Below are 27,421 nucleotides of genomic sequence, written 5' to 3'. Positions count from 1 at the left end.
TGTGTAGTGTAATAGATTCCATTAGGTTACAGCATTTTAATACAAACTGCTGCAATAAACGTCTCAGAAGATTCACGATGACTATAATTAGTCCCCACGGACCCTATGCATCCCTGCGTCCATGTGTCCGTCCGTACTTCACGCAATTTGTCAGAGATGCCCGGGGCGATTTCATTCAAACTTGATACAACCATCACTACCTATGTCATACATTTGCTTGTAGATTTGTTTTGTGATATGATGCAATACGCCGCATGACAAACATTTTATTAAGCGTGTGGGGACTATGTCATTGATAATGAAGTTTTGAAAATGAGCCCTTTTTGTTGAACAACTAAAGTTGATGAAACAATGTACAGATGTTGATCGCATAAAGCTCTAATAGCACACAATGACATATTTCACAGTTATTCAATTAATTGCTCATTTGCATATTTGATGATATGTCTGGAAATACCGCAGCAAATTTGATGAAGCTTTGTACAGATCTTTAGTAGACATTCCTGTAATAGTATACAAAGACACTTAGCATGATCATGTGAATTAATTTCTAGTTTGCATATTTCATGAACCTTCCTCATTAGTGGGCTATATCCAGAAATACTGCATCAAATTTGATGAAAAAGTGGTACAGAAATCGATCTGTCAGTACTGTAATACTGTGTGAAGACATTAAGAAGTATCATATCAATTAATTGCTAATTAGCATATTTTATGAATTTCACAATTAGTGTGATACCCTAGAAATGCTGAATTAGATGTTTATCTTCCAGTAGTGTGATGTTGTGCAAAGATGTGTAGCAGTACCATGTCAATTGACTGCTGATTTGCATATTCAATGAATTTTTTTAATTAGGCTGATATGTCAAGAAATAGTTTATCAAATTACGTGAAATTTGGTACATATGTTGAGCTGAAATTGCTTTAAAAGTGAATATCGACGTTTCTCAGTGTCATGTCAATGAATTTTTAATTTCAATATTTAATGAACTTTGATAATTAGATTGATATCTCCAGAAATACTGCATCAAATTTGACAAAACATGTTACAGATGTTAATCTCACAGTGCTGTAATATATTTCAATCACACTTAGCTGTATCGTAAAAGTAATTCGTAATTTGCATACATAATATTTTTTTAATGTGGATGTCCAGCAGCACTGAATCAAATTTTATAATATTATGTACAGGTAATAATCTGTCAGTGTTATAATAGAATACAAAATATGTTTAGCAACATTTGTCAATTCATTATATTGTTTAATGACCTTTTTGTAATTAGGACGGCAGCCCAGATTGGTTGTACGTTTCACCACCACGGAACTCATTTCGGCCATAATGCCCATCTGTATCGTGGTATTTTTCATCACAGACCCAATTAATGAACATGACTCTATCCATTCCAGGAATTGTAATCAAAGTACCCATTAACAAGTGGGCATTGTGTCATCACTTGTTAAGTAGTAGTTAAATGATATTGCAGTAGTTTGATGAAACTGAAGTGATGGTTCAGTTGCTTAAACTCAGTATTGTATACCGTGCCTTTTTTCATCAACTGAGAGTTCCCAAGAACGGCATCATATTTAATTGTCAGAACTTGTAGTTGTATTTCAAATTTGTTGTATAGTCATCGTTAAGAAATATTTGTTTGTGTTTTCCGAAATATAAACATAGAAGTATATTTAGAGAATGTTGTACTGCTTTTAAACTAGATATTTGGATATATAATGTTTTTGTAATTTTCACGATGTACAAAAAGAGTCAAATAGTCCCTCTTTATTTCAATACTGATTGTATGAATACTGATTACAAACAAAACTAGAAACGTGTTTTCTAGGATGTCTCATTACAACAAAACAATTTGTACAGTAAGTTGAATTTTGTACTGTAAAATCACAGGAATTGCAGAGAGATATTGAAAATATTAAGCAGTGCACCTCTAGAGAACATGGGGAAATAGATGATGTACTTTCCTGATTTCAGCACATGTTCTTGAGCCATTGTAGCATAATTGTTTTCTCTCTCCTTCACCTGCCGACAGCTTTATTTTCAAAAATCCTCTGCTGCCTGAAATCACATGGCTGTTCCCTAAAGTGAACAGTTCAGATCACGAGGGGTACAACTTTTTATAGGGAAATCTCAACAAGTACTGTCTACATTACATTATGGATGACAAAAGCACAGGCACTTGTAGCGCGTAACCGTCCGGTCCGCTTGGCGTAATTGCGTCAGCGAAAGCATAGTTTACCTAAAACACGATTGGAACTAATTTGGGACAATTGGATATTCATATATTTCAAATTTCTCAAAAGTGTTAGGTGATCTATCGCTGAATATTGCAATATTACAAATTGCTCATAAAAACAAGTGTGTAACTTAAAAAGAAAAGTGGATGAAGCTACATTTGCAGATTAAATCGACACTACTTCACCATCCAGTCATCTCAAATTAGTTCCAATCGTGTTCTAGCCAGTACTAATCCGCAGTGAACATTGACACTGCGTCTCTGCGACCAAAGTTGCGAATCGTGCGAACAAATCACAGTCATTGATCTTTTTATCTACTACGTTCTCTACAAAACTTGTGAATGCTACCTCAAAGAAGTACAAGTAATATGTCGGCAACTGTCCTGCGTTGATGATGTATCCTGTAGCATGCGTTATCAGAGTCTCGCGTATGATCTTTGCAGGCAGCATAGTGTTTCTCCGTTGACTATGAAGGCAGACATTTTATGTCCACGTTGTTGACAAGACTCCCTAGATCGGACCCCCAGCCAATGCATCAAAATCCGAAGATTTATGTCATCATCATTTATCCCAGCATGCTTGCCGGGGATAGTAGCCAATAGCCAATTAACAGGTAACATTTCACGTAGTCGGAAAGGTAATACAACAAAAATTATATAATAAAATTAACTACAAGTGTCCGATTCCCATATATTTCACATGTACTATCTTTGTTGCATTAAAGTGAGAATGTTCTTATCTCATCCATTCACACAGGTATAAAATGTACCAAAGACTTCAACATAACGACAACGATTGGCAGACCTATTGTTCCTGTATCATGGCCCGTTCCTGATGTAATTGATGACTCGGGCACTGTGCATGTACATGAGAGCCATAGACCTGGGAGTAACTTCTCTTTCGGCGCAACAGTTGTATTTTATGAAATATCATATCCCTCTGGTGGTCTGGTTTCGTGTTCAATCACTGTGAGGGTTAAAGGTGGGAATTGGTATTATATGCGTTAGAATGTATGATATGCGTTAACTCATGACACACGTACGCATGACATATTAACCTCAACTGTAGCCTAAAATTATGAGTTATTTGGACTATGATGATGATAAATTAAGATAGATAGATAGATAGATACATAGATGGATAAATTAAGATAGATAGATTCATAGATGGAAATGGTGAGAATTTAAAAAAAACTATTAAGTACGTTTATTAGTAAATAGCTGCAATAGTTGTAATCAATCATACATAGGCAGTAGATGCCCTGAGACGCGAATTCATCTCTTTCTTGAATAGAGGAAACATCAAGTCTTTGTCTCTCGCTACATGAGCTTAAATCGTTATGATGTCTACTTCCATAACTTGAATAACTAACCTACTTTGACTGAAACTTCACAAACAATTAAAAAGTTCAATGCGACTGACTTTTTTCAATCGAGTCAGACTTGTTCATTTTCTTGGTATATATACTAATTAAGCATCATACTCCTTTGATTTATCTTTAACGGGCATAATGGGTCACGTTAGGTTATGATTTCGCATACTGAAATTGAGCGTCACTCTTTCTTTTCATATTTTGACATGTACTCGTTTCATTACGACGGCGAACAACTATAGCTGTCATCGGAACACTTTTCACCATTCCGAACGGAACACAGTCAGAATTATCACCCACGGAGGTTTGTATCTAAGTAATCAAAACTTTTGAATAGACGTAAAGTACTGTTGACGAAAGTTAAATTGATATATTATTAGATCACACAGAAAACGTTCTTGACGAAAATCATTTGATGAACATATGTATAGCGTCGTAGACCAAAGATAAAATATGGATTCATTGTTTTAAAGTACCTAAAGGTTGTGAACGAAAGTCATATTCAAGTAGTATATATTTTGGAATTCATAATCATATTTTGTTTTTCTCAAGGGAACAAAATCCAAGTGAGTGTTTGCTTTCATTAGTCCCCCGGGACATCGTCCGGGCGGGGGGGACTTATAGGTTTAGTCATGTCCAAGCCTGCATCCGTCCGTTCATGCAAATTTCTGGAGCGATTTCATTTGAACTTTGCCGAAGGATTACTCCTTATGCCATGCACATTGACTTGGTCTGATGCAATGTTGCGATTTTTGGAGCTATAACTCAGACACGTCTCAATCGATTTTATTCAAACTTGGTACAAGGACATTGACCAATGAAATACATATGCACGTCGATTTCTTTCACGATACGATCCAATATGGCTGCCACTCGGTCATTTTCTTATGGTTTTTTCGGTGCCATAACCCAGACACGTTACAACCGACTTTATTCAGACCTGGTATAAGGACATTGACCTATGTCGTATATATGGAAGTCGATTTGTTTCACGATACGATCTAATAAGACGGTGTGGCGCCATTTGTTACGATTTTTTCATGTCCGGAACCATAGCTCAGACATGTCTCAACAGATTTTATTCAAAGTAGGTACAATGACATTGAACTGTGTCATGCATATGTAAGTCAATTGGTTTCACAATACAATAAAATATGGCCACCTGGTGGCCATTTTTTACGATTTTTTTTCATTTCTTGAGCCATAACTCAGACATGTATCAACTTAATTTATTCAAAGTTGTTACAAAGAGAATGATGTTTGTCCTTCATATGCATGTCAACTGGTTTGACAATCAGAGGCAATGAGGCTGCCTTGTGGTCATTTTGTAAAAATATTTTCATGTCCAGAGCTGCAATGCAGATATATTTCAACCAATATCTTTCAAATTTGGTACAAGGACATTGACCTATGTCATACATATGCAAATCAATCTATTATGTGATATATGTAGCAGTATGATATCAATAAACTGGAGATTTGCATATTTAATGCATTTTCATAGAAAGGCTGACATGTCCAGAAATACTGCATCAAATGTGATGCAACTTGGTGCATATGTTGGTCTCACAGTGTTGTAATACCACTCAATAACACTTTGTGGTATCGTTTAAATTAATCGCCTAATATATATATATATATATATATATATATATATATATATATATATATATATATATATATATATATATATATATATATATATATTTAATGAATGTTTGTTTTTAGGCTGAATGTCTAGAAGCAAAACATCGAACTTTATGAAATATGGCGCAGGTGGTGATCCGAGTTATAATAGGATGCAAAAAAATTTGGCAACATCCTGGCGATTAATTACTAATTGGCTCATTCAATAAGTTTTGGTAATGAGGGTGGCAGACCAGATTTGTTTTATGTTTTCACCACCATGAAACTCATCCTCGGCAAATAAGCCCCATCTGTATCGCAGTATTTTAATCATAGACCCTATCAAATAACAGGACTCTTATCCTCTACATGGACGAGTAAGCAAAGTATCCATTAACAAGTAGAGACTGTGTCATCAATGGTGACTAGTTGATTTACATAAGTGTACTTTTCGATAGACCGACCAACATTTTGAGATGAAATTTGAACGAGACTCTAACACTGGCATTGGTAAAGCTTTCCTAGCAAGCAGTAGTAAATTAATCTTAAAGAGTACCCTTGAAATGCTGTAAACAAGTTTATTTTGTAATAAGAGTAAGACTGACTTCAACATTTCAAAGAATATACCTGATGGATATTGGCTGCGTCAAGATAGTTGACACCAATCATGCGACAAACTTTCCTTGTGTGTTACAGATTATTGAAAGTTTCAATGAATTATCGGAGGCGATCACTGGTCTCGACAAAGTAAACCTATCGCAAGACGAAAGCCAAGCCTTGGCCACCGGTAGGTGATTATTGAATCTTCTGACAATAATATAGAAATATGTCACGACAACAGCACTGTCTAACACCTATGACAATAGATTGGTTACTTTATGCTGAGAAAGTCGTGAAATCAGCATGAAATGTTTGGAAGCTGCTGGCCAAAACGTGCATGCTATTTAGTCGCATACGTGTCACGTCCCGGTGACAATTTTTAATTTTAGCCTACCGATATGTGTCAAACACAAATATAGGTGAAATCATCTCATTCAGTCTTGACAGGGGTAGTATTAACCACGGCTTTGTGAAGGGACCGTGTATTAACCGACTTTGTTTTAGTCCAAAGAAGGAGACTTGCCAACATGTTAATAAGCCAGCATCAAAAGACTACTGTTAGCCTCATCAGCATATAACAATTATGCATTGAACACAATGTCAGGAACTCATAATTTATGAGGCGCCAAATATAAGAAAATTTATTTACACAATCTCCCACAACAATTAGGGTTTCTATACGAAGTTTGTTGGGTACCGACTGATGTTTCCTTATTTTGACGAGTAGCACAGCTACGTTATCGTGCCTTCAACAAACAGCTCATTATAAATCTCCATTAATATGTATATTTAAATTATGTAGTGATAACTGTCCGTGCCGCACAACCTAACTTTTTTAACCATGTAAGTTCTAGGCTGAAGACTGGCCAAAAACTTGTCTCACTTGACATGTCATTTATTCATGCATGTAAATCTCTACGCACCTTCGCATCAAAGGAAAGCTTGTGACCCACTTTTTTGAAGGGTCACATCTCAGAACCACTTTGTAGCAAACAGTCGGTGCCGTTAAAAAAACGAGTTAGTAATTACTCTCCGATTTTTCTGGCTTTGTGTGTTCTGAGACAGACAACGATCACTGACCGTGGTCTTGTCTGGAGCGGCATGATGAAAACCATTTTGCTGTTTGGCTCGCGTAAATTTATATTTCTGTCTGTTTTTTGTGTTTTTTTTTCGCTCGTAAAATGTATTGGCCGACATTTCACATTTGGTCAAACAACAATTTGATCGCGGGTCTCGGAGAGTTACGAAGGCAACTTGTTCTGAAAGTTTATTGCGAGTCCGTGACCACGGGATATTAACAGAATACGTTATTCTTAAAAACCACAACGTTAATTTTTGTATAAATAATGAAATACGGTCGTGACTTAGGTCGTGTACTTAGGTTCAACACTAAAATTTCGCCTTCTTTGACAAGTTGAAACCAGAAATTGCATCGTCCGTTCCTGATTGCTACCCTTTGTGTTGAGGTACGGAGAGCAGTGGATAGGCCAGAAGCACTTCTCAGCGTGGTTGAGTTCATCTACGCGATAAACCAGATTCAAAACCAAAGCAAGGCCATTCGAACATAATGTAGAAAAGTAGACGTGCGTTACCCGGCAAAGTTTCCCGATCGGTCGACGTCCGAGGAGAGGTCGGCGTATTTTTCTCGCACAATTTCGGGTGAATACAAGTTCGTGGGGGATGTCGCCCGATCGACTGTCAAATTGTATGACTTCGCAACCATTTCCAAAGTAAAACGACACTGAAACCCTTGGTGAGGTACTTGGATGTAATCTTTATTCACTGTGATTACGTTCAGATGCACTGGGGACGGTGCATAATAAGCTTACCACGCGAGTTTGACCGATGTGTAAAACACAATCACTGCATCAGAAAAAAGATGTTTCGTTTTTTCGGTCCCAATTGGTTCGGAGCAGGAACAATTTTGGATGTCGGACTTTATCAAGTATACAAAATATAATCAGAAACGGACATAATAATTTGATGTTCGGCATCATAGGTGGGATTCTGGGAACACGTTTTGAATGTCAGATATTGTATTGACAGACATTATATACCAGAAAAAATCGTGGTTTTTGGTTGGTTTTTTTCGGCCCTAATTTCATTCGGAGCAGGATCGAAGAATTTTGAGTGTGGAACTTTGTTGCGTGTCGACTCAAATGTAAAATGTTAACAAAAGTGGACGTATTTTTTTGGTTTTCGGTCGTAATATTAAGTTGGATGGAGAACAGTTTTGGTTGTCTTACAGTACTTCTATCGGGTACGGACAGACGTGAAACATACTGGTAAAACACGCAGTTTTTGGCCGCAATGCGTTTTGAACGGAAACAGTTCTGTGTGTCGAAAACTGACTTATTGGACTAGGCTCGGAGGGACTGTGCTTCAACAAACATTATTGTTACGGTTTATTGTTGACATGCGGGAGTAATCCTGATTTTTGGAGAAGCCCAACAACGTCACTATGTAAATTACGCAACGTTGTGTCAGTCAAGATGGATTATGCAAATAGCGATGCAAATGTGTCCACGATGTTTACAAAAGCTCCCCGTTTTGACATGGGATAGCCACGTGCATTTGTTTTGATTTTTAAAAATCGTGAATTACACGGAAACCATTACTTATCTTGAACTAGCGACACATCTCAATGATAGGCCTGACTTTAAGGCGTATTCTCAGAAAATTTTGAAAATTCGACAGAAAAATGACCGATTTCGTCTTTATCATCCTTAAGAGATAGAACAGCAGATGGATATATATGCAGCTGATTTTCTGCGCTGATGGGGTTCATATATATATATATATATATATATATATATATATATATATATATATATTATATATATATATATATATATATATATATATATATATATATATATATATAAGCATCTACTGTGGATGTAGAAAGAGTCATAGAGGTAGCAAGATATCTCTTGTACTTCATGCCATCTTCAATGAATCTCATGTACTAAGTCGGCTGAGTGTCGCTGATTGACTGGTGAATTGGAATTACTGATCATTTTTAATTCACCCTGAACACAACCGTTGTATCCATGCTCCAGGAAAGCTAGGAAAGCTAACCCAAGACAAAGAATTGCTGTCTTTCTACCCGAATTGACCTTCATCCATCATTGTGCAGTGATTTATTGCACCAAAATTTCAGTATTAAAGGGGAAGTTCACCAAGGATGATTTTTACATATGTGCTAGCTTTGTGGTCACTTACCCCGGAAAAACTATTTTCGCCATTTATAACTCATACAATTTTTTACAAAAGCCGATAGAAATAGTACAGGAAGTTGCCCATGTAATTTGCATCATGGGAAAAAAGCTCCAATCTTGGAGCTTGCATCATGTAATAAGGAAGGGACCATCTTCCCGTAGGTATGGCATTGTCAACTTACCCACGCTTAAACCAAGCTGTGTGTGTTTGCATAACTTTTTGTTTATACTGAGTATCCTTGCATAAACGATGAATCACTTATAATAAACTGTTCACTGTCCAATTTTATGTTGCTGTTTACTACAGTGTTACTGTGAGTGGACAATGTTGGGGCCATACCCGTCTGAAGCTGGTTCCTTCCATATCACATGATGAAAGCTCCAAGCTTGGAGCTTTTTTTCCAATGATTCAAATTACATGGGCAAATTCCTGTACTATTTTTATCGATTTTTGTAAAAAATCGCTCGTTATAAATGGTGAAAATAGCTTTTCTGGGGTAAGTGACCACAAAGCTAGCACATAAGTAAAAATCATCCTTGGTGAACTTCCCCTTTAAATATCTGTCTTTATTCTCTTAACTTGTGTAGACCGTGAAAGTTGGTTGCACAGCTGAAGGCGGTGGTCTCAGTGAATGAGCGTTGTACGTGTAGCAACAACTTTATCGGACGTTGCAAAATCAGACAGGACTCAGAACTCGGACTGTTTGACATTTTGCCTATACTAGGTTAACGTTTGCTGCGACATAGCTTTACAGCTTCTTCACCAGACACTGTGAAAGTTAACCACGCAAAACTAAAGCACCATGCTGATCCAATTTTGATTAGTATGTGTGTCAAAATCCAAGACCAGTCTGTATGTACAATTTTCCCACCGGGTCTGTGTGTAAAACTTCCCAGGTGTCTCCAGAACGAGTCTATATGTAAAATTTTGCAGTTGTTATCAGATCGAGGCCAAATATATATTTTTGCTGCTGATTTCTGCGCTGATGGGGTTCATTTTAGCGCACTTAGCGAGATCAGGTATTATGGGAGCTTACTGGGAGGGGGCAGTCTTAAATCATTACGGTTAATTATGAAGTGAAGTAACTGACAAGGACACGAGTTTGGCAGTCAGTAGGCAAGAGTCTGTGATGTTTTAATAAAGGTAACTGGAAAAGAGAGGCTCTTGCAGACCTACCCACTGCCAAACAAGTGTCCAACCCAACGATTGTGGTAAACATACTAAGCCTTAACATTGACTGAATGTGTACACTGTGCTCATTGCCCAGGTGACTTGGTAGCGTGTGTGAAATGCAATATACCTGAGATAAGCACTGGACTGCCAATCTCCCTGAAGCTTTATTAATTCTCCTGGTACATTGCAACTGAAAGCAAACGATTCTCAACCTCCGCGCAAAATATATCCAGGATAAAGACTAGGTTCAAAACCTGCTTTTAGGAGGAGCTCTTTGAGAGCAAAAGCTGATCCTGAATTAGTCAAGCTTTACATCATCCCGACAATTGGAAAAAGGGGAAAAAAATGAAGGCTGGGCTAGATGGGGAAGCAAGGATGAGAGAACACATGTGCTTGTACGCTTGTAACGGGCAGAGTGGAGAGCTGGGAATCTTTGCAATCGGATGGTTCAACATTTCTCTCTAAACATGATTGTTTTTACCATGTTGCACCCACCAGCAAGCCGGAATCGGTGCATACTGTCTTACCCGTGGACAAATGTATTTGTAGATCAAACGGAGAGGGAGTTTTTGGTACCAGGTTGACTTCCGGAAAAAGGAGAAAAAACCGACTAAAATAGCCGCCCACACTGTGGCATCTTTAGGTGATGCGAATGAGAAAAGCAGACATATCTAACAGCATGCGAGGCGTGATAGGCAATTTAGGTTTTGGTTGGAGCAAGGTGGTTCTTCACAAACCGCGAATAGTAAGTTTAACAATGTAATGCTCACAAGGAGTTGTGCCATATACATTCAGTCGATGATTCGCTCACTTTACCTGCATGTAGATAGTTGAATAAAATGTTCCAGCAGCTTTAACAGAACGTGCCAAAAATGAATGAAACGACAAATGGTGTCAGTAGATGCTGGCAACGCGACTAAACTAAATGTTCTACAAATTTAAACAGTAAATAACCTTTTAACTGTGAATGATTGCTACTGCAAGTGCCTTCAACCAGAGCTGAATGTTGTGAGGGGCGAACCGCTGCACCTAAGGCTTTGAGTGCTGATTTCAAGATGCCTGCAATGCAATATCAATAAACGCATTACCACTTATTAGAAAACTAAAAAAGTGAGTTATTGACTGGTCTGTTGATTTTATATTGGTTTTCAATCCGTTCAAAGAACTGGGTTTCATATTGTGGGCCTAAATGCTGACGTGTTTGTTATGACTTCAATATTTACGGCATGCAATTCGATATTGTGTACCGCTTTGACTTAACACAACTCTCTCAAATAACTGAGCACAAATTTAACTCTATCTCTCCCTGTATTGATCACCCACACCGGAGCTTGATTATCACAAAATACTTGCACCTTGTCACCACCCCAGAGATGGCCCCACAGTTGAATGGCAACTGTAACTACTAATAGCTCAAGTGCGTTTATGTGTAGGTTTCTCTCTAGTATATGATCAGGAAACCTTACATGGAAATATTCGTCGCCATAGAGACCCCCTCCATCTGTGAGGCATCCATCGCAAGAGAACGTATATGAGATGTCCTAGTCAGACGTAATTATCATTGTTATCCCATTATATGTCCTCATTAAGTTTGTCAACCATGTAGACTTGGTCAAGTCTGTGATTTGTGAATGTTTGAGTGGAGTGAACGCAATAATTTGTACTCTGCTTTCATGTGAAACGCGCGCGTGAGTGGACGCGATGAGTAGGGTGAACGCGATGAGTGGAGTGAAGTGAACGCTATACAGCGGAGTTTCACCCCGAATCACAGACTTGGCTTTCTTGCACGATTGCGTTGCTATAAATTATTCATGAATGACGTTTTCTTCATAAGATGACATCACTAAATTTTACAAATTGGGAGGAGTTACCAATTGATCCAAACGAGACGTGCATAGAACTCACATGGCGTTGTTGACAAAATGTCGAGTGCGATCACTCCCACAAAAGTCAGCACGACCTCTGTTGTATCACCGAAAACGCGTGAAAATATCTGTGTTGTTTGTGGGGCCCATGTTGCAAAATGCGAAAATCGTCGCCGGTTATTCAAGGATGGAAAAAGACACCGTCCTTACAGTTAAGCCTGTTCTCTTACGTGCCCAAAGCGATGGAAATCAAAACAATGTGGGGCGACTTCGTATGTCAGTGATTTTCCGCTGCCGGTTGGTGCGCAGACGAACACATCTTTTCCCTCAATGTAACTCTCAACAAGCTTTCTTTGGTAATCTCGCATGATTAGCGATGGTCGACCGATCAGTTGTAAAACGCGGTTTATGGCGCGTAATGCATGCCAAAATTAACATCCGTTTTCTTACACCACTGACCGAATTTTTCCACTAGTCATCCACATTCGGCTTGCCGATTTCTGAACCCACTCACTGAATTATTCAAGTGGTTAGCGATTTCTGAACCCACTTACTGCATCCTTCACGTGGTCAGCGATTCTGAACCCACTCACTTACATTCAAGTGGTTAGCGATTTCTGAACCCACTCGCTGAATTCTTCATGTGGTCAGCGTTTTCTGAACCCACTCACTGAATTCTTCATGTGGTCAGCGTTTTCTGAACCCACTCACTGAATTCTTCATGTGGTCAGCGTTTTCTGAACCCACTCACTGAATCCTTCAACTGGTTAGCGATTTCTGAACCCACTCACTGACATTCAAGTGGTTAGCGATTTCTGAACCCACTCGCTGAATCCTTTAACTAGTTAGCGATTTCTGAACCCACTGACCGAATCCTTCAAGTGGTCAGCGATTGCTGAACCAACTCACCGAATCCTTTGACTACTTGCCTACATTCCGCTAGGCACCCCAGCAGACTTGATATTTTTTCTATCATAATCCGGTCACTCAAAAAGAGACCCGTCAAATTCACTCACGGATTCTGAAGGTGGCTGACCATTACGCTAGGGGGTCTTTATCAAAGCTTGTAAGATGTGACCCGGAAATGAATCTTTACTGAGTAAGTAACCTAATAGATACTGAATCGCGTGGTTCGCATGCCCAGCCCGCCTCACAAAACGTGTACAATGAACAGTAAAAGGAGTGAAAAATGACTTCTTGTCCGGACCAGAAGTCAGGTTTCTTGACACACAAGACGAAACGTAATGACACCACCGTCAATCTACCCAAGCACAGTCCCTCTATGGATAGAGGGACTGTGACGCAAGTTTTGTTTTACTGTGGCGTCCATAGAAACCTATGCTCTTCGAAAAGGTCTGGTCAATCGAAACTGGAGACTCAGCCAAAGACGCGCAAAAGTTCGGCGAAATACTGGAAAGATATAAATATGTAAGTGTTAACAGATTTTCCGACTATAATGAGCCGTGCAAACAAACGTCTTGAACAGCTAAAGTAACGTTGGAGGCAGTCGATTGTAAGCTTCATGCAAGGCATTGCACGTTGTGACCGACGGTACGGAGATCAAGTTTGCTGAATGAATTGAGAGAGAAAAACATATATAAATAAAAATTCAATATTTCACCATCGTAATCATTGAACTAGTCGTTTCTTCCATTATGCAGTATTATGAAAATTTCGTTGAAAATAAATGACGGGTCTGCTTCTGCTCTGTCTACGGCCGGCGGGCTACGCTGTATGTACAGGATAGGCAATACATGTAGGCCTACAGCCCATCATGAGCCCATCAACTTCGCGTATCGTTGCCGTAATTGAAAATGCATAGAAAGGAACAAATTATATCTTAAATACAGTATAAACGTCTTACTTAGTAAATTTAAAAGTATTTCCAAATAATATCAAACGTAACGGGTATCTAATCCTCATAAGGACTACCGTAGTACAATTACCGGCTAGATGCGAGCACAACATTAATGGCGCTCCAGGCATGGTAGAAGTTCGAACACAAGAGAGATCCCGGCCGGCCTCACTGCAAAGTCGTCCCCGAGCACACCCGGCCCAACAGCAAACTAACCTCTTGGTTGATTCTGTTGTTTACTTATTTTTTAAAGAATTCATGACACATATATCTGCACAATTTGCTTAGGCTGACATGTAGTCTAGAGACGTTCGGAGTGAGCTATGGCATACCGCTAAGCATGAACGTAGCCTAATATTCGGTCCATGCGTAAGGCAGGCCCCAAATAACGTTCTGGCTATCGACACGATGATCGTGTTGGTAAGCAAGAAAAAGCACCTTATCGACACAATCATGATAACTTGCCATTAAATGCAAATTGTACACTTATGTCACCATTTTGCTGTATCAAGTGGTCTCAAATGTATGGCTTTCGTGTTGAAAGAGTTTCCACGTGTGACTAAAGTGTGTTCTCCATAATTAGCCTTAGACCCACGTGTTCAATTGACAATTGAATTGCTGACATAGCTTGCTAAAATCCTATCGCTGTTTCATAATAAACAACCAATGAAATCGTGTTCGCGATCTCAATTTTCACGTTTTCGAGACTCAAAGTGCCCCCCTAAAATGAATTCGAGAACATATACAAACAAAATTGCAGCTTCAAACATACAACAACATGAGGTGTGTGGATTAATGCTTCCCCCCCCCCCCCCCAGCAAGTGTGTTCGAATCCCACTCCGGATGAACAATTTTTTTTTCTTTCATTCTTTCCATTATTTTGTAATTTTTCTCTTCTCTCACCCTCTTTTTTCCGATTTTTTATCCTTTCTCGTTACAGTCATTGAATTTTGACAATGTCCGCTGATCTTTGATGGAGATTCAGAACTTTAAATTTACAAAGTATCATGCCTTTAGCTATAGGGAAGACAAGTGCGCGGATACACATTAAAGTAAATTTACTTGCCCAAAGTTCTGTATCCTTTGAAACACAGTAACAGTACGTTTTGAAAAGAGGAGAACAAAATAAAATCATTCGCAGGTCATTCAGCCAGCGACCGTGGACATTTGCCCGGGCAGGGCGCGGCATGGCCCCAGGAATTTTTTGGGACTGTTGGCTGTGATGAGAGCCTCTTATTATACGACACTTAACTATTCTAAGGTCTTAAAATACGTTAAGAACATTTCCTTTTATCGTTTCCTAGGAACGTTCCTTGTTTTAACTTAGTTATACCACTCTCCGCCTCGTGCCCATTGTTCTAACCATGCTTTCTAATTTCCATAACCGAATATTTTATTATTACCACCTGGCTTTCTTTTGTTTAAAAAATGTCCGATTTACAAGTTCTTTTGTTTAAAAGTGTCCGATTTGCTAATAAATCGGACAGTTCTTTTGTTAAAAACTGCGGCTGACTCGCAGCGTGTTTGCAAGGTTATATCTGATTGGTCGATTGTCACTATTCACAGCAACTTAGGGAGTTTATTTGTATTGTTTTAATTATATTGGTAAGATTCAGCCAACCAATAGGATAACAGCTTCGAAATCGCTGCAAGTCGCCCCAAAAACTGTCCGGTTTACTAGTAAATCGGACACTTTTAAACAAAAGAACTTGTAAAATGGACACTTTTTCAACAAAAGAAAGTCACGTGGCGACGAGTTAAAAAAAAACAAATGCGAGACATTATACCAGAAGAAATTTATTTCACCATCAAGTACAGAGTAAAGACACTTTAAAAGAATCACCGGACTGAATTAATTTTGCACGACTGTACATCTCAAAATCAATTACAGGTCACCGTGAAATAACGGTATTGATTGCAAATATCACTTCTGTGTTAAGGCTATTGTCATCACGATCATTCGAAGCTGAAATTTAAGACTTCAAAGTCAGTTATCAACACTGAATGTAGAGGTTTCTGTCGCCTTTGGTAAAGTTAAATCTAGCTACAGGCAGTTAAATTACGATATTCAATTACCATATTGTCGTTTTTCTGAAACCGTACGATGACGAGAGCTGTACTTCCATGCGAGCGATCACTCGTGCGAGGCATGCTGCAAGACGTATACATGTGCGTGTCAACAAACCCGCGCGGCAATCCAACTCGATCGGGCAGTATTTAGCGTTTGTATGTCACTATATACAGAAGCACAAATTTGGCTTATTTCTTCACTGAACAAGATTTCAAGATGGATGAAAGGGAATAACATGTAATTTCGAACAAAAAAGGATAAAAGTTAAAAAATAATGGTGCTTTAAGGCCTGGAAGAAAAAATAAAATAAAAATAATCCACTGACAGAGTGTGTTAGTTGACGTAAACGCACTTGTTGTCGACGTAAAACTCAGAGGTCAAAGTAAATTTCGACCCCTTAGCATTCTAGTAAAAATTGACACCACAATTTTTGTGACGACATTTGACGTAGGCATGACGCTGTGTGACGTAGGGGTCTTGTTTCGTGTCATAAGTAGAAACTAATGAAGTTGAGCTTAGGGAGTTCAGTACTTGAAGAATTCAGTGACTTGGTTCAGAAATCGCTAACCAGTTGAAGGATTCAGTGAGTGGGTTCAGAAATCGCTGACCACATGAAGAATTCAGCGAGTGGGTTCAGAAATCGCTAACCACTTGGAGGATTGAGTGAGTGGGTTAAGAAATCGCTGACCAGTTGAAGGATTCAGTGAGTGGGTTCAGAAATCGCTAACCAGTTGAAGGATTCAGTGAGTGGGTTCAGAAAACGCTGACCACATGAAGAATTCAGTGAGTGGGTTCAGAAATCGCTGACCACATGAAGAATTCAGCGAGTGGGTTCAGAAATCGCTAACCACTTGAATGTAAGTGAGTGGGTTCAGAAATCGCTGACCACGTGAAGGATGCAGTAAGTGGGTTCAGAAAACGCTGACCACATGAAGAATTCAGCGAGTGGGTTCAGAAATCGCTAACCACTTGAATGTAAGTGAGTGGGTTCAGAAATCGCTGACCACGTGAAGGATGCAGTAAGTGGGTTCAGAAATCGCTAACCACTTGAATAATTCAGTGAGTGGGTTCAGAAATCGGCAAGCCGAATGTGGATGACTAGTGGAAAAATTCGGTCAGTGGTGTAGAAAACGGATGTTAATTTTGGCATGCATTACGCGCCATACGCGGTTGATGTACGAACTTGATGCCATTATTCGCCCAGATATAAAACGTACTCGATGTCTAGCTTTCCGCGGAGATGACAACAAACTTTTTAATGCATGCAGAGGTTTATTAGCATGCGTTCTTCTTATTGGCCAGAATAACGGCGGGGGCTGTCAATCATTTTGTATTTGCTCTACGTCACTGTGTACACAGTCCGTCTCACCGCCTGTACTTTGCAAGAAGTCCAAGTCGGTGAATCCGGCAGAAACTAACTTACTACTGCGCAGACTCAAACGTGACGCATTTAGTCGCTGGGAAAACCTGGCGTGAGCTGCCAAATTCCGGATAGGTTTGTACTAAATAGCAGAGACAAAAGAGAAACTATTATAAATGCTTTTATTTTTTTTTTAATTCAGCGACTTGAACCAAGTCTATCAACCATGGTAAACCTGCTTTGAAATCTTTATTTACTACAGTTTACGGGCAGCAAATTTGGGTTGCATTGTCCATCATACCACTCTCAGACACAACCATTGCATTGTTTATTGGTTACCTTTCCAGACAGCACCTTGCCCCATCCACTATGTCAACTTACTTGTCAGCCATAAGCTATGTTCATAGACTTGCAGGTTTTTCAGACCCAACCAATTCTTTTATGGTGCACAAACTGGTTCAACCATATCGCAAGTTAGAGCATAAACTGGATACTCGTCTCCCTATCACGCGGGATATTTTGCATTGTCTAGTTAAGACCATTCCTGATGTTATTACATCAGTTTACCAGTGTTGTTTATTCAGAGCAATGTTTCTAACAGCCTTCAATGGATTCCTCAGGATTGGGGAAATCACCATTAAGAATAAACACGATATGGGTGGTGTCATTCGGTTCAATCAGTTGCAGTTTAAGAGAACCTCAGGTCGACTTAGTCAACGACATTTACTCTTTCCAATTTTAAGCATAGCAGGCCGGGCACAGCATTTGTTATTTCATTACAGAAGATTGAAGTGGCAGACCTTTTCCCTGCACAGGCAGTTGGGATTTATGCCGTTTGAGGCGAGTGGAGCCTGGCCCACTTTTGTGCTTGCCAGGGGCATTGGGCATTGGACGTTGTGATTTTCACAGCACAGCTTAGGCGTTCTATCGTTTTTTGCGGCTTTGATGTAAGTAGGTTTAAGGGACACAGTTTTCGGATCGGAGCAGCCACGCAAGCTGCCGTAGACGGTTTGTCTGACGCACAGATCCGTGTGTTACGCAGGCGGAACTCTGATGCATTCAAGAGGTATATCAGGCAACCAGCAGCTTGGTAGCTTGTTGTAAAACAACTGCGCTCATATATAGGCCAGGCAGGGGCCGCTATATACATGTGCCCTTCCTTTGTTGGTCATTCCCTCATTTCTATATTAATCAGGCGAGGGCCACCATATTTGAAATTTTAGCATTGTTGTTAACCAAAGTACTTCAGTTTTAATGAATTGCGTTAACTTATTTTTTGTAATTTCACCAGGTTTTACCTTTGCGTCTGGTCATTTTGGGTGGGGCGGCCAAACATGTGGCTTGTGGCGTTTTTGAGGCCCACACCTTTGTGGTAGATTAATATGTGCCTTTTCTCCAGTGTTTTGCTGTCTTATAATTTTCTGTCCTCGCCAGTTGACCTTTGACCTGTGACCTCCTTTGTTTGGGGTTGTTCTGTAGTTTTCTCTCAATTCCAGGAAACTGGCGAGGAATTTTTCAGGCGTTCACATTGTTCACATCTAATTAAAATGCCAAGGATACTTGGCCTTTCACTTCATCTCATCATTGTTTTGGTGCTTTTTATATACCACATACAGAGCAAAATGACCAGAAGTGGCCATTCATTATTCATTAAAGCTCCATAAGCTGTATCTTTTGACTACTTTTTTCAGAACTGTTGTTTTGTGGTTCCCTGCACTTTCTGCATTCATTCCAACTTTTCCCACGCAGAAACTGAACAGGTTGGACCAGTCACATATATCTTAATCCTACTGTTCTCAATGTGTATCTTGTCAATATATCTATCGCACGCTCTTAGCACCTTTTGCCAGATTCTTGAACCTAATTGGTCAAAATCGGCTGTTCTTGCCCTCTTGATCACCCCTTTAAAATGGTTGTGTAGGTGACTTGAAAAGCAACATTGTAATTAAAAGTCTCATTAACAGTTTAGCGAAACACAGGAAAACATGACACATTGCAGGTAAAATACGGAATGCGGCTGCACACATTGCTAATAAATTATGTTGAGAGTCGTGTCGTTTAATGTTTTGTGATATGGACTGATTGTGTAATTGTTTAGTGACTATTTAAGTGTAGTGTATTCATGCTGTGCACTGTGTTGTGTGTCGGCTTTTTGGTGTTAGAAATGAAGCCGGACCGATATGTCTGAGACACCGTGATTCTTTTGACGCTTTCGTTTTGGAAACCTGAGTAGTTTCTTTATCAGACTCATGGTTTTGTTTGGTTCTTGTTTGATTGTTTTACTCTAGCTTTTCGTTGAAGTCGCTCTTGCCATGGCGTTGCTGTCCGTTTGTTAGTTTGTTTAATCTGGCCTTCACCAATGTTTCTTTATGTTTTTGTTTCTTCTGTATGCGATTATTATTTGTTTCGGAAAGATTAGTTTCAGTATTTCATGGGATATATTCAGATATTGGGCCGGGTATCTTTGTATCAGCTCCTCACCCGCGTATAGTTTTCATTGGGTGAGTGAGTGAGTGATTGAGAATATATATTTTTAGGGAGACTCTCGCTCCAGGGTCTATGCTGTTGTATACTCAAGAAAAAGAAAATCATTTACGTGAGAAAGTTCAGGTTTGGCTGCTCTTGGTATTTTCCAGTAACCATGAGCTACTATCAACGTAGCTAATGCACCATAGGTACGATGCTGTGCGGACCTCTGTGTACATGTTCTGTTCCCTACGTTACCCTCCACCACAATGGAGGGCAACACAGTGGACGAACACAAGTCACCGTACACAGACTTAGGTTGCTGCAAATTTTGCCAGGACCAAAGACTACATGTCAATAAAAGAAGGGTCTCGATGGCTGCTCTGGCGTCAGTCTGCACACACGCTAATTGCTCTTTGCGGTAGGGCTATAAGGCTTCGGCGTAGTCATGGCCGAGCACTCTTGACTCACACCGGCTGTATCTTACCATCGTGCATCGGCTGATACCGTGACAGAAAATTGCTTTAAGTTAATACTAATAGTAACCTCCGTGGTTTTATTTTATGGCCACGTGTACTTTAGTACATAGCGTTCTCTTCTACGTTCACGGTTAGTGGCTCGCTACGATCATGCATGGAGTCCGGAGCTTAGCTAGTACCTCCATGCTATACGGCACGCCACGTTTTGTGGAGTGACCGTGGACAAGCATTGTGGAATACCTCGGTTATTGCATGCTCACTGTGCTTCGCATGTCGTTACAAAGAGCTATGCTAGGTCTGCATAGTTTTCCTTGTCTGATGAACATTAGTGTTGTATTTGAAGGGAAATTTGTGAAAGCAACAAATTTGTCTTGCTTTACTCGGAATCGTAACCGCATGTCGTGCGGCCGTTGTCAACCTGATTTAATAGCCATTCCCCAGATTTCAAATAGAAACGAGTGTGTGCGTAGACAAGAAAAGTAAACTCATGAATTTTAAGCTTATGTCCCTTCACAGTACCAAATTGAACGACACGAAGCATACATTGTTGAATTCGTAATAGAATGCAGTACAGTTCACGTTTACCTAAATGAATATATTACACGAATATCTCTTTCCAGAATGTTCTGATAGAGACATCACAGGGTCAACATGCCCAAGTTATTCTCTCGTAACATTTTATCACTTCCAATTACTTTTATATCAGTTATATATTTCAATAGCGGTATTGCGTCGACTCTGAAACCACAACCTGTAGAATGAAATCAATTCAGAGTCTCTAAACTACCGTTTTTTCTAATTCTTTCTAACAGACATATTAAAAGCAATCGACGAGGGCATCCAAGTGATACAGCTCGCAGCACCAAAACATGTAAACAGCAATGATGGCACAGACTTGATGACTGAATCTGTGCTGAACACCGTTGACAGCCTTGCGAAGTTTGTTCTACGCAACACAAAGCCTGGCATTGGGCCCATCGTATTGGATACACCATCTGTAGGATTACTCTTAGAAAGTAACTCAATCTACAACATCACCAATTGCACTATCGTAGTCGGAGATGGTTATGGGTTTACTTTACCGTCGGCAGATAAACTGTTTGCTAATGAGTCGTCAGGGGATGGAACATTAAATAGAATTGTAAGTTTATTTCAAATCAACCACACTTCTCAAATTACTATTTTATCGATTATCACGACTTTAAGAGTTGAAAGAACCATGGATTGCCTTTTTGCATTAATGGCTTGTGTAACGACTGTGACAGGGAACATAGATTATATACGGAAAACATGCACTGACGAGGAACCACAATTCAAGACAGAAAGCAATGGCGATAACCCAAAAACTACACCTCGACGTAAGTTCAACTGACGAAATAAGTACCGTATGATTTTCGGGAAAGCGACATAGAAGGCACAAAACATCAAGTCACTCGACGAACAACGACAAATTTCCTTAGCTTCATCACATAAAAAATTCCGTAAATTATCGATCGGAATCAAACCTGTAGCGTAGGGCTGTGGCAAAACTCCGGTTATAATACTGTGACTTTCAGGCGCTAGCGCACGGAAACTATGGATGGGATTTGAGCCAAAACACTTGTGTTAACATTATTTCATTTTGATGTAATTTTTCGTTTGTTTACATTTTTAATCAAATGTATTTTGTTTGCATTTTTTTTTCATTGTGCTTGCATTTTCATTTCTTTCTTTTACTTTTCTTGCATTTTTATTGTATTATGTTTATATTTTATTTCGTTTCTCAATTTGTTTGTATTTCATTTCATGTTTACATTTTTATTTCGTTTTCTTATTTACTTTGCAGGTTTATAATATATTCTTTACATTTTTATTTCATTCTTTCATTTTGTTTGCATATTTTATTATGTTTACATTTTTATTTCGTTTTCCCATTTTGCCTGTATTTTCGTTGTATTATGTTTACAGTTGTATTTCATTTTTTATTTATCTGTGCAATTATATATATATATATATATATATATATATATATATATATATATATATATATATATATATATATAATATCTATCTCATTATCACGGAAACATTGATCTATGCATGTGGTAAATAGTATAATGCCCTGTGTCACTGCCGTATGTTCCATGCCTACGACTCGGAGGGATACTGCCTCTACATGGTGAATCACTCTTTTGTGGCGCACCTATACTCGTTCGGAATATATATATATATATATATATATATATATATATATTATATATAATAATATATATATATATATTCCATATATATATTCCATGTGATATGAGTGCCATTTCAAGAATAAAAGCAGTTACCTGTTTTCCCATTCCCATAATTAAACGGCAATATGACAGTCTGCAAGCACGGAGGCGTTTAAATTACACCGTATAATAAGCATTAAGAATATGTAGAGATAGATTTTTAGGCAGGGGGTACCCAGTAAGTTCGTATTCAAATCACAGACAGTCATAAACAGACTCGCAACGGGTATTGTTTAAGGCGTGAAGCGGTAACGTAACCTATCCATGTTCGCCTCGCCTCAAGTTGCTCTCCCCTCTCTTTTCCGAAGAGTGCCGACCATGCATCCTTCGGTAATTTTCGGATTGTTAAGCGAAAGTATGTTCAATTGTTAAGTGAAAGTATGTTCGGCAAAGTTTGTTTTGTTGTTGTCGTGTGGTGCCGAGCAGAATTGGCGTGCTGGCGAAAACGGGAGTGTTTTGAGCTTCAGGAAAGTGAGTTTTACCGTTTTAAAAATTCCTCTCATACTTTTATGAACATATAATGAGTGTGTTTGAACCAAATTTGAAAGTCTTTTATCGATAATGTCTGGTTTTACTTAATGGTTTACGGTCAGTCATACCGGCTTTTACACGTGCGTCAAGGAAGGACATGTTTATGAAACTGCTGGCGTGTTATGTTTTGATTGGCGTGAAGCAGTGTTTCTGGCCTGAGAGCTCACAAAGTAACTATGAGCTTTGTGAGCTCTCAGGCCAGTGCAATGCCATCTCGTCGTATTTTTCGCATAATCTCGTGCAATTATCAACCACAAACAAAGCCTCCAAAATGTTTAACACCTTTGAAGCTCATTTTAATATGAAAAGCCAATAGTCTACCGAGACGACCATGGAACAAAAGACATGCCGCGTTTCCAGTCTGTGTTCAAATTCATCTTGTGTTTGTCCTTGACAAGTTCAAACGTGCACGCACGCGTGGACACAAAAATATAAGTAAGTACTTTGGCCAAGTGAGCAGCCAAACAATGGATTTGATGGTTTTAAAACGGATTTCAATGTCTTTCACAGGTCATTCATTTGAAGAGACGGGGTAAAGGTGACGTTTCCGTGAATGACATACTGTCATTGTCCTTTACGGACAGGGAAGGCAACGGAGTCGAAGGTAAGTACCGATTCCTTTCACATGACCGTTCTCAATACAAATTCCGGTTTAAAGTGTCTTCTAACAACTCAGCGTTTTGGCAGTTATTTTTTAATAACAAGTTGCTCGTGATAATCGACAACAAATACATTTGAATGTGGACATGTTGTTGCGTTTTCTTCCTTCCCATAGTAGATAGTATGTTACGGAAAACGAAAGATAACTTGGCCTTTATTATTAGCTCTTCTGTATTTTTCTCGAGACGCCGTTTGCTTTAGATGGCCTTTGTCACGTTATGAATTATGGTTTTACGACAACTGCCCCGCAGACAATTGTACATTTTCCGTTCCGATTTATCGCTAACGGTGCAAAAAAATTGCAGTAACCGTTTTCTTAAACAGTAACTACCGATGTCGAGTCCCTAGTTGTGTAAAGGCTACGGATCACTGTAGGTCTTAAAGGGCGACAAAATGGCAGAGACAAATAGTTACCGACACAATTTTGTCGTTATTAAAGAGAAAGCCATCTGGAACGATGAATGGATGATTATAAATGTATGGAGGTGATAATGCCATGTGTGATAATGGTATATCAAAATGGCGTGATGCTGTAACATACTGGAAGGTGTCACCATCAGATAAACTATATTGTTAATGGATAGTCAATGACTTCATTGTTACTTTGTCAAAGGCGAATTTTAGTAAACATGGTTCGGATGTCTCTGTTGATTTTGAAGAGTAAATTATACAGGCACATTTCATATTTGCTTTTTAATTTACTTCTTGACGTACAAGACAGAGAACTTAATTTATCATGTAGATTACAACCAAATGGTAAACTGTAAAAAGCCAAAGTGTAAACTCTGATTTCTTGTGTTTGACATAAAGTGTTTGTAAATCACACGGTTTAAAAGTGCAGTTGAAATGAGCTTTTTTATGGTATATGAGAAATGAAGATTCTATTTGAGTTGATTATCTGCATACGTTCCAATATGAGTATGTTTCCCTGATTTCGTGACAAAATAGTCTTTCTGGAGCAATTATCCAGAGGCAATTATCAGGGTCAGTTGTCATGATACCACCGAGGTAACTAAACCTCAACATTATCCATCTGTCTATTTTCCTTCGGCATTGAGACAACATTTATATTATCTTTCAGTAGACTGTTTTTCTTATCGCAGAGATTGTCAGAATTAATGAATAAACAGTTATATTTGATATTATGTTAACTTGTATTGCTTTTTACCTAATTCATCATTTACGATGCTCAAATTTGATTATTTTGGTTGTCGTAGTGAAAGATACAGACGAAGATATTGGCATTATGTTTGCTATTAATCCCCCTGGACCAGAAACACACAGATTGATTGAAGGTTTATATCTTGAAGATGACAATGTCACATACTTTGGTTTCACTTTCAACGTAAGTATATTCATGTGTATAAATAAATATTTGTTATCGCACTCTTCCGTTGTTTTTCTTTTTTCCTTCAGCTTCTTAAGACTTGCTTGGGGTATGTATTTATACGTCCATGTGTCATCCTATCAATGTCACTTTGCCACTGATGGTCGCCTCTGACGTAATATCTATAAAGCTTATTATTCTTAACATAGCCCGAGTTGTCTAATGAATTTTCACTCATAATGAATTTTCACTAGTAGCCTTGACCGTATGTAAACTAATTTTGCTGAGACGAGCGTATATCAAATTGTTGATTTTTATTAAACATACATTATATGCGTTCTAGTTGTTCCTTAATCTTCAAAATACTGTATGTGTCCGTTGTGAGAGCTTATGTAGAATGTTGATCGCTTATTGGGTCCCGATCAAAGTCATTTGATGCAAAGGTATGAACAAGTTCAGACAAAATTTATTTAAAATCTCTGCTTCTGTTCACCGGTAGCTTAGGTACAGGACAGAAATAAAGTGTTTAGGAATCGCCATTTTTCGCACAAGCACTTTTAAGGGTAATGAAATTTCATGCATTGCATACCTTTTAAAAAGGGTCACCATATTTTGAGCACAATAAGAAGGCAAGAGGTGGTCGATATTCCCCGATTGACGGCTTGAAGGTAGAAAATGTAACAATATTCCCATTGTATTATAAAACTACTGAACATTTTGACAGTTTAATAAGTTTGGATGTTTTCCGTGACCTCTTTACCAACTCCGTTTTTTAGATGTATGTTTATGGGAGAGTCATATAATTTCCGCCTCTCTCCTGGCTTTTTCTAATACTGCATCACATTTTCTCACTTACCAGAGTTTTCCATGATTTCCTTTCAAAGCTGATCTTGCAATTGTGTTTTCGTTTTTATGCAAATAATTATATTTGACAATTTTACCCTATTACCTGTACCTGTTGTTTCACGATAAAGTAAATACATAAATGGAGAAGTGAATAAGGTAAAGTCCTTGGGGTAATTTTAGTCGCAAACAAAAAATATCGGTCAATACCTGACGATACATACCGTTTAATGCGTGGTGCTGACTATTTTACAATCGAACATTGTATCTTGGATTGGCCAACATTCTCTAGAATTGCACTACATAATCATCTCTGATTCTATGAAGGGGCAAAATGCCGCCTCAATTGCTAAACATCCGAGTAATTCCCAATTTATATGCCTCTTTATCATTCTTTTGCAGGTGTCGCGGCTTTTCCATGCAACAATTATCATGTTAGTAAGCAATGAATCTGTGTTTTGGAATTGCACTGCGTACATCTTCAATGATGTATTGAAGTATTCAAAAAACTATCATAGTTACCAGTTTTCTGTTGATGTTGTCTTTCACGGAGACTACTCAAGCATTTTCATCCCAGAGGACTACTTTTTGATGACAGGAGAATACTATCTGACCTTTGCTATTCCTGGAAGTAAGTTTAACTTGTCAACATTTTCTTTATAGCAACAAATGTTCTTCTCAAGTGAAATTGATTTGATTGCAGAACAATGCGCATCTATTTGACTACTAAGAAACTGGTCGTGAATCCGTTTGCAGTCGTTTGCCATATCTAATTACTTTTCACTAACTATTTTTCCTTTTGTAGACCAAAGTGCCATGTTCTCAATGAGTGTAAAGCAAACCGCTTGCACCTATCTGGACAAGAATACGACTACCTGGGACATACAAGGTTGTAAGGTATGTGACTCTTAATAAGAAAGTGCGGCGAAAGTTAAATGAAACCAATGTTTGCTTATTGATTAGCCTAATCATATACGCAAGGTTAAGGGTTTTCATTAATATTCACGTAATTATTATTTGTAGTGTACTAATAATATGTTAACAACCGGCGAGCGTATTCTAAGACGTAGGGACTATTATATGCAAAACTTTTAATATCTTTTCTGGCGTACACTAATAGATGTTGAAAGAGATTCCTCAGAATTTGACCATACAATTCGCAGCCATAGACAATTTGATAACATATTTGAAGTGGGGAGAGTATCAATACTTCAACCCGACACCAACTGTCCCCCTCCAAAACATCCCTTGGGTAGAATTACCGGAAACATGGAATATGGAAAATGGAAAATCAAATCCGGATTATGTGACATGGCGCCTTAAAAAGTCAAATCTTGTAATCGGGGAAATTTGAAAACACTCGCTACTGTGTTTTCCGACGTATAAACATACACAGCCGTTAGCTCTACGTACAATGCTTTGCTTCCCGGCATTATACGGCGTCCCACCACAGCCCTGCTTAG

General features: G+C 38.7%; 1 protein-coding gene and 1 long non-coding RNA gene across 2 annotated transcripts; both read left to right on the top strand.

The window, feature by feature from the left end:
• Positions 1 to 1,339: 1,339 nt before the first annotated feature.
• On the top strand, positions 1,340 to 24,914 carry LOC139146967 (uncharacterized). Its single transcript, XM_070717823.1, has 7 exons — positions 1,340 to 1,412; positions 3,004 to 3,228; positions 3,862 to 3,923; positions 5,942 to 6,032; positions 21,149 to 21,477; positions 23,639 to 23,732; positions 24,892 to 24,914. Exons 1-7 carry the CDS (start codon positions 1,340 to 1,342, stop codon positions 24,912 to 24,914), a joined length of 897 nt encoding a protein of 298 aa, XP_070573924.1.
• An 84-nt stretch (positions 24,915 to 24,998) lies between these two features.
• Positions 24,999 to 26,589, top strand: LOC139148656 (uncharacterized). Its single transcript, XR_011555958.1, has 2 exons — positions 24,999 to 25,133; positions 26,361 to 26,589. It is a non-coding gene; the product is annotated as an uncharacterized lncRNA (long non-coding RNA).
• Positions 26,590 to 27,421: the final 832 nt, after the last annotated feature.

This window comes from Ptychodera flava, chromosome 13 (assembly GCF_041260155.1).
Source record: "Ptychodera flava strain L36383 chromosome 13, AS_Pfla_20210202, whole genome shotgun sequence".
Taxonomy (NCBI): domain Eukaryota; kingdom Metazoa; phylum Hemichordata; class Enteropneusta; family Ptychoderidae; genus Ptychodera; species Ptychodera flava.
The sequence above is the reverse complement of the archived record's forward strand: the minus strand, read 5'-3'. Positions and strand labels throughout refer to the sequence as shown.

Coding starts and splice junctions, on each gene's coding strand:
- LOC139146967 (XM_070717823.1), top strand. CDS start 1,340: ATGCCCATCTGTATCGTGGTATTTTTCATCACAGACCCAATTAATGAA. Junction 1,413..3,003: donor CTCTATCCATTCCAGGAATT/GTAATCAAAGTA, acceptor CCATTCACACAG/GTATAAAATGTACCAAAGAC. Junction 21,478..23,638: donor ATGGAACATTAAATAGAATT/GTAAGTTTATTT, acceptor TGTCTTTCACAG/GTCATTCATTTGAAGAGACG.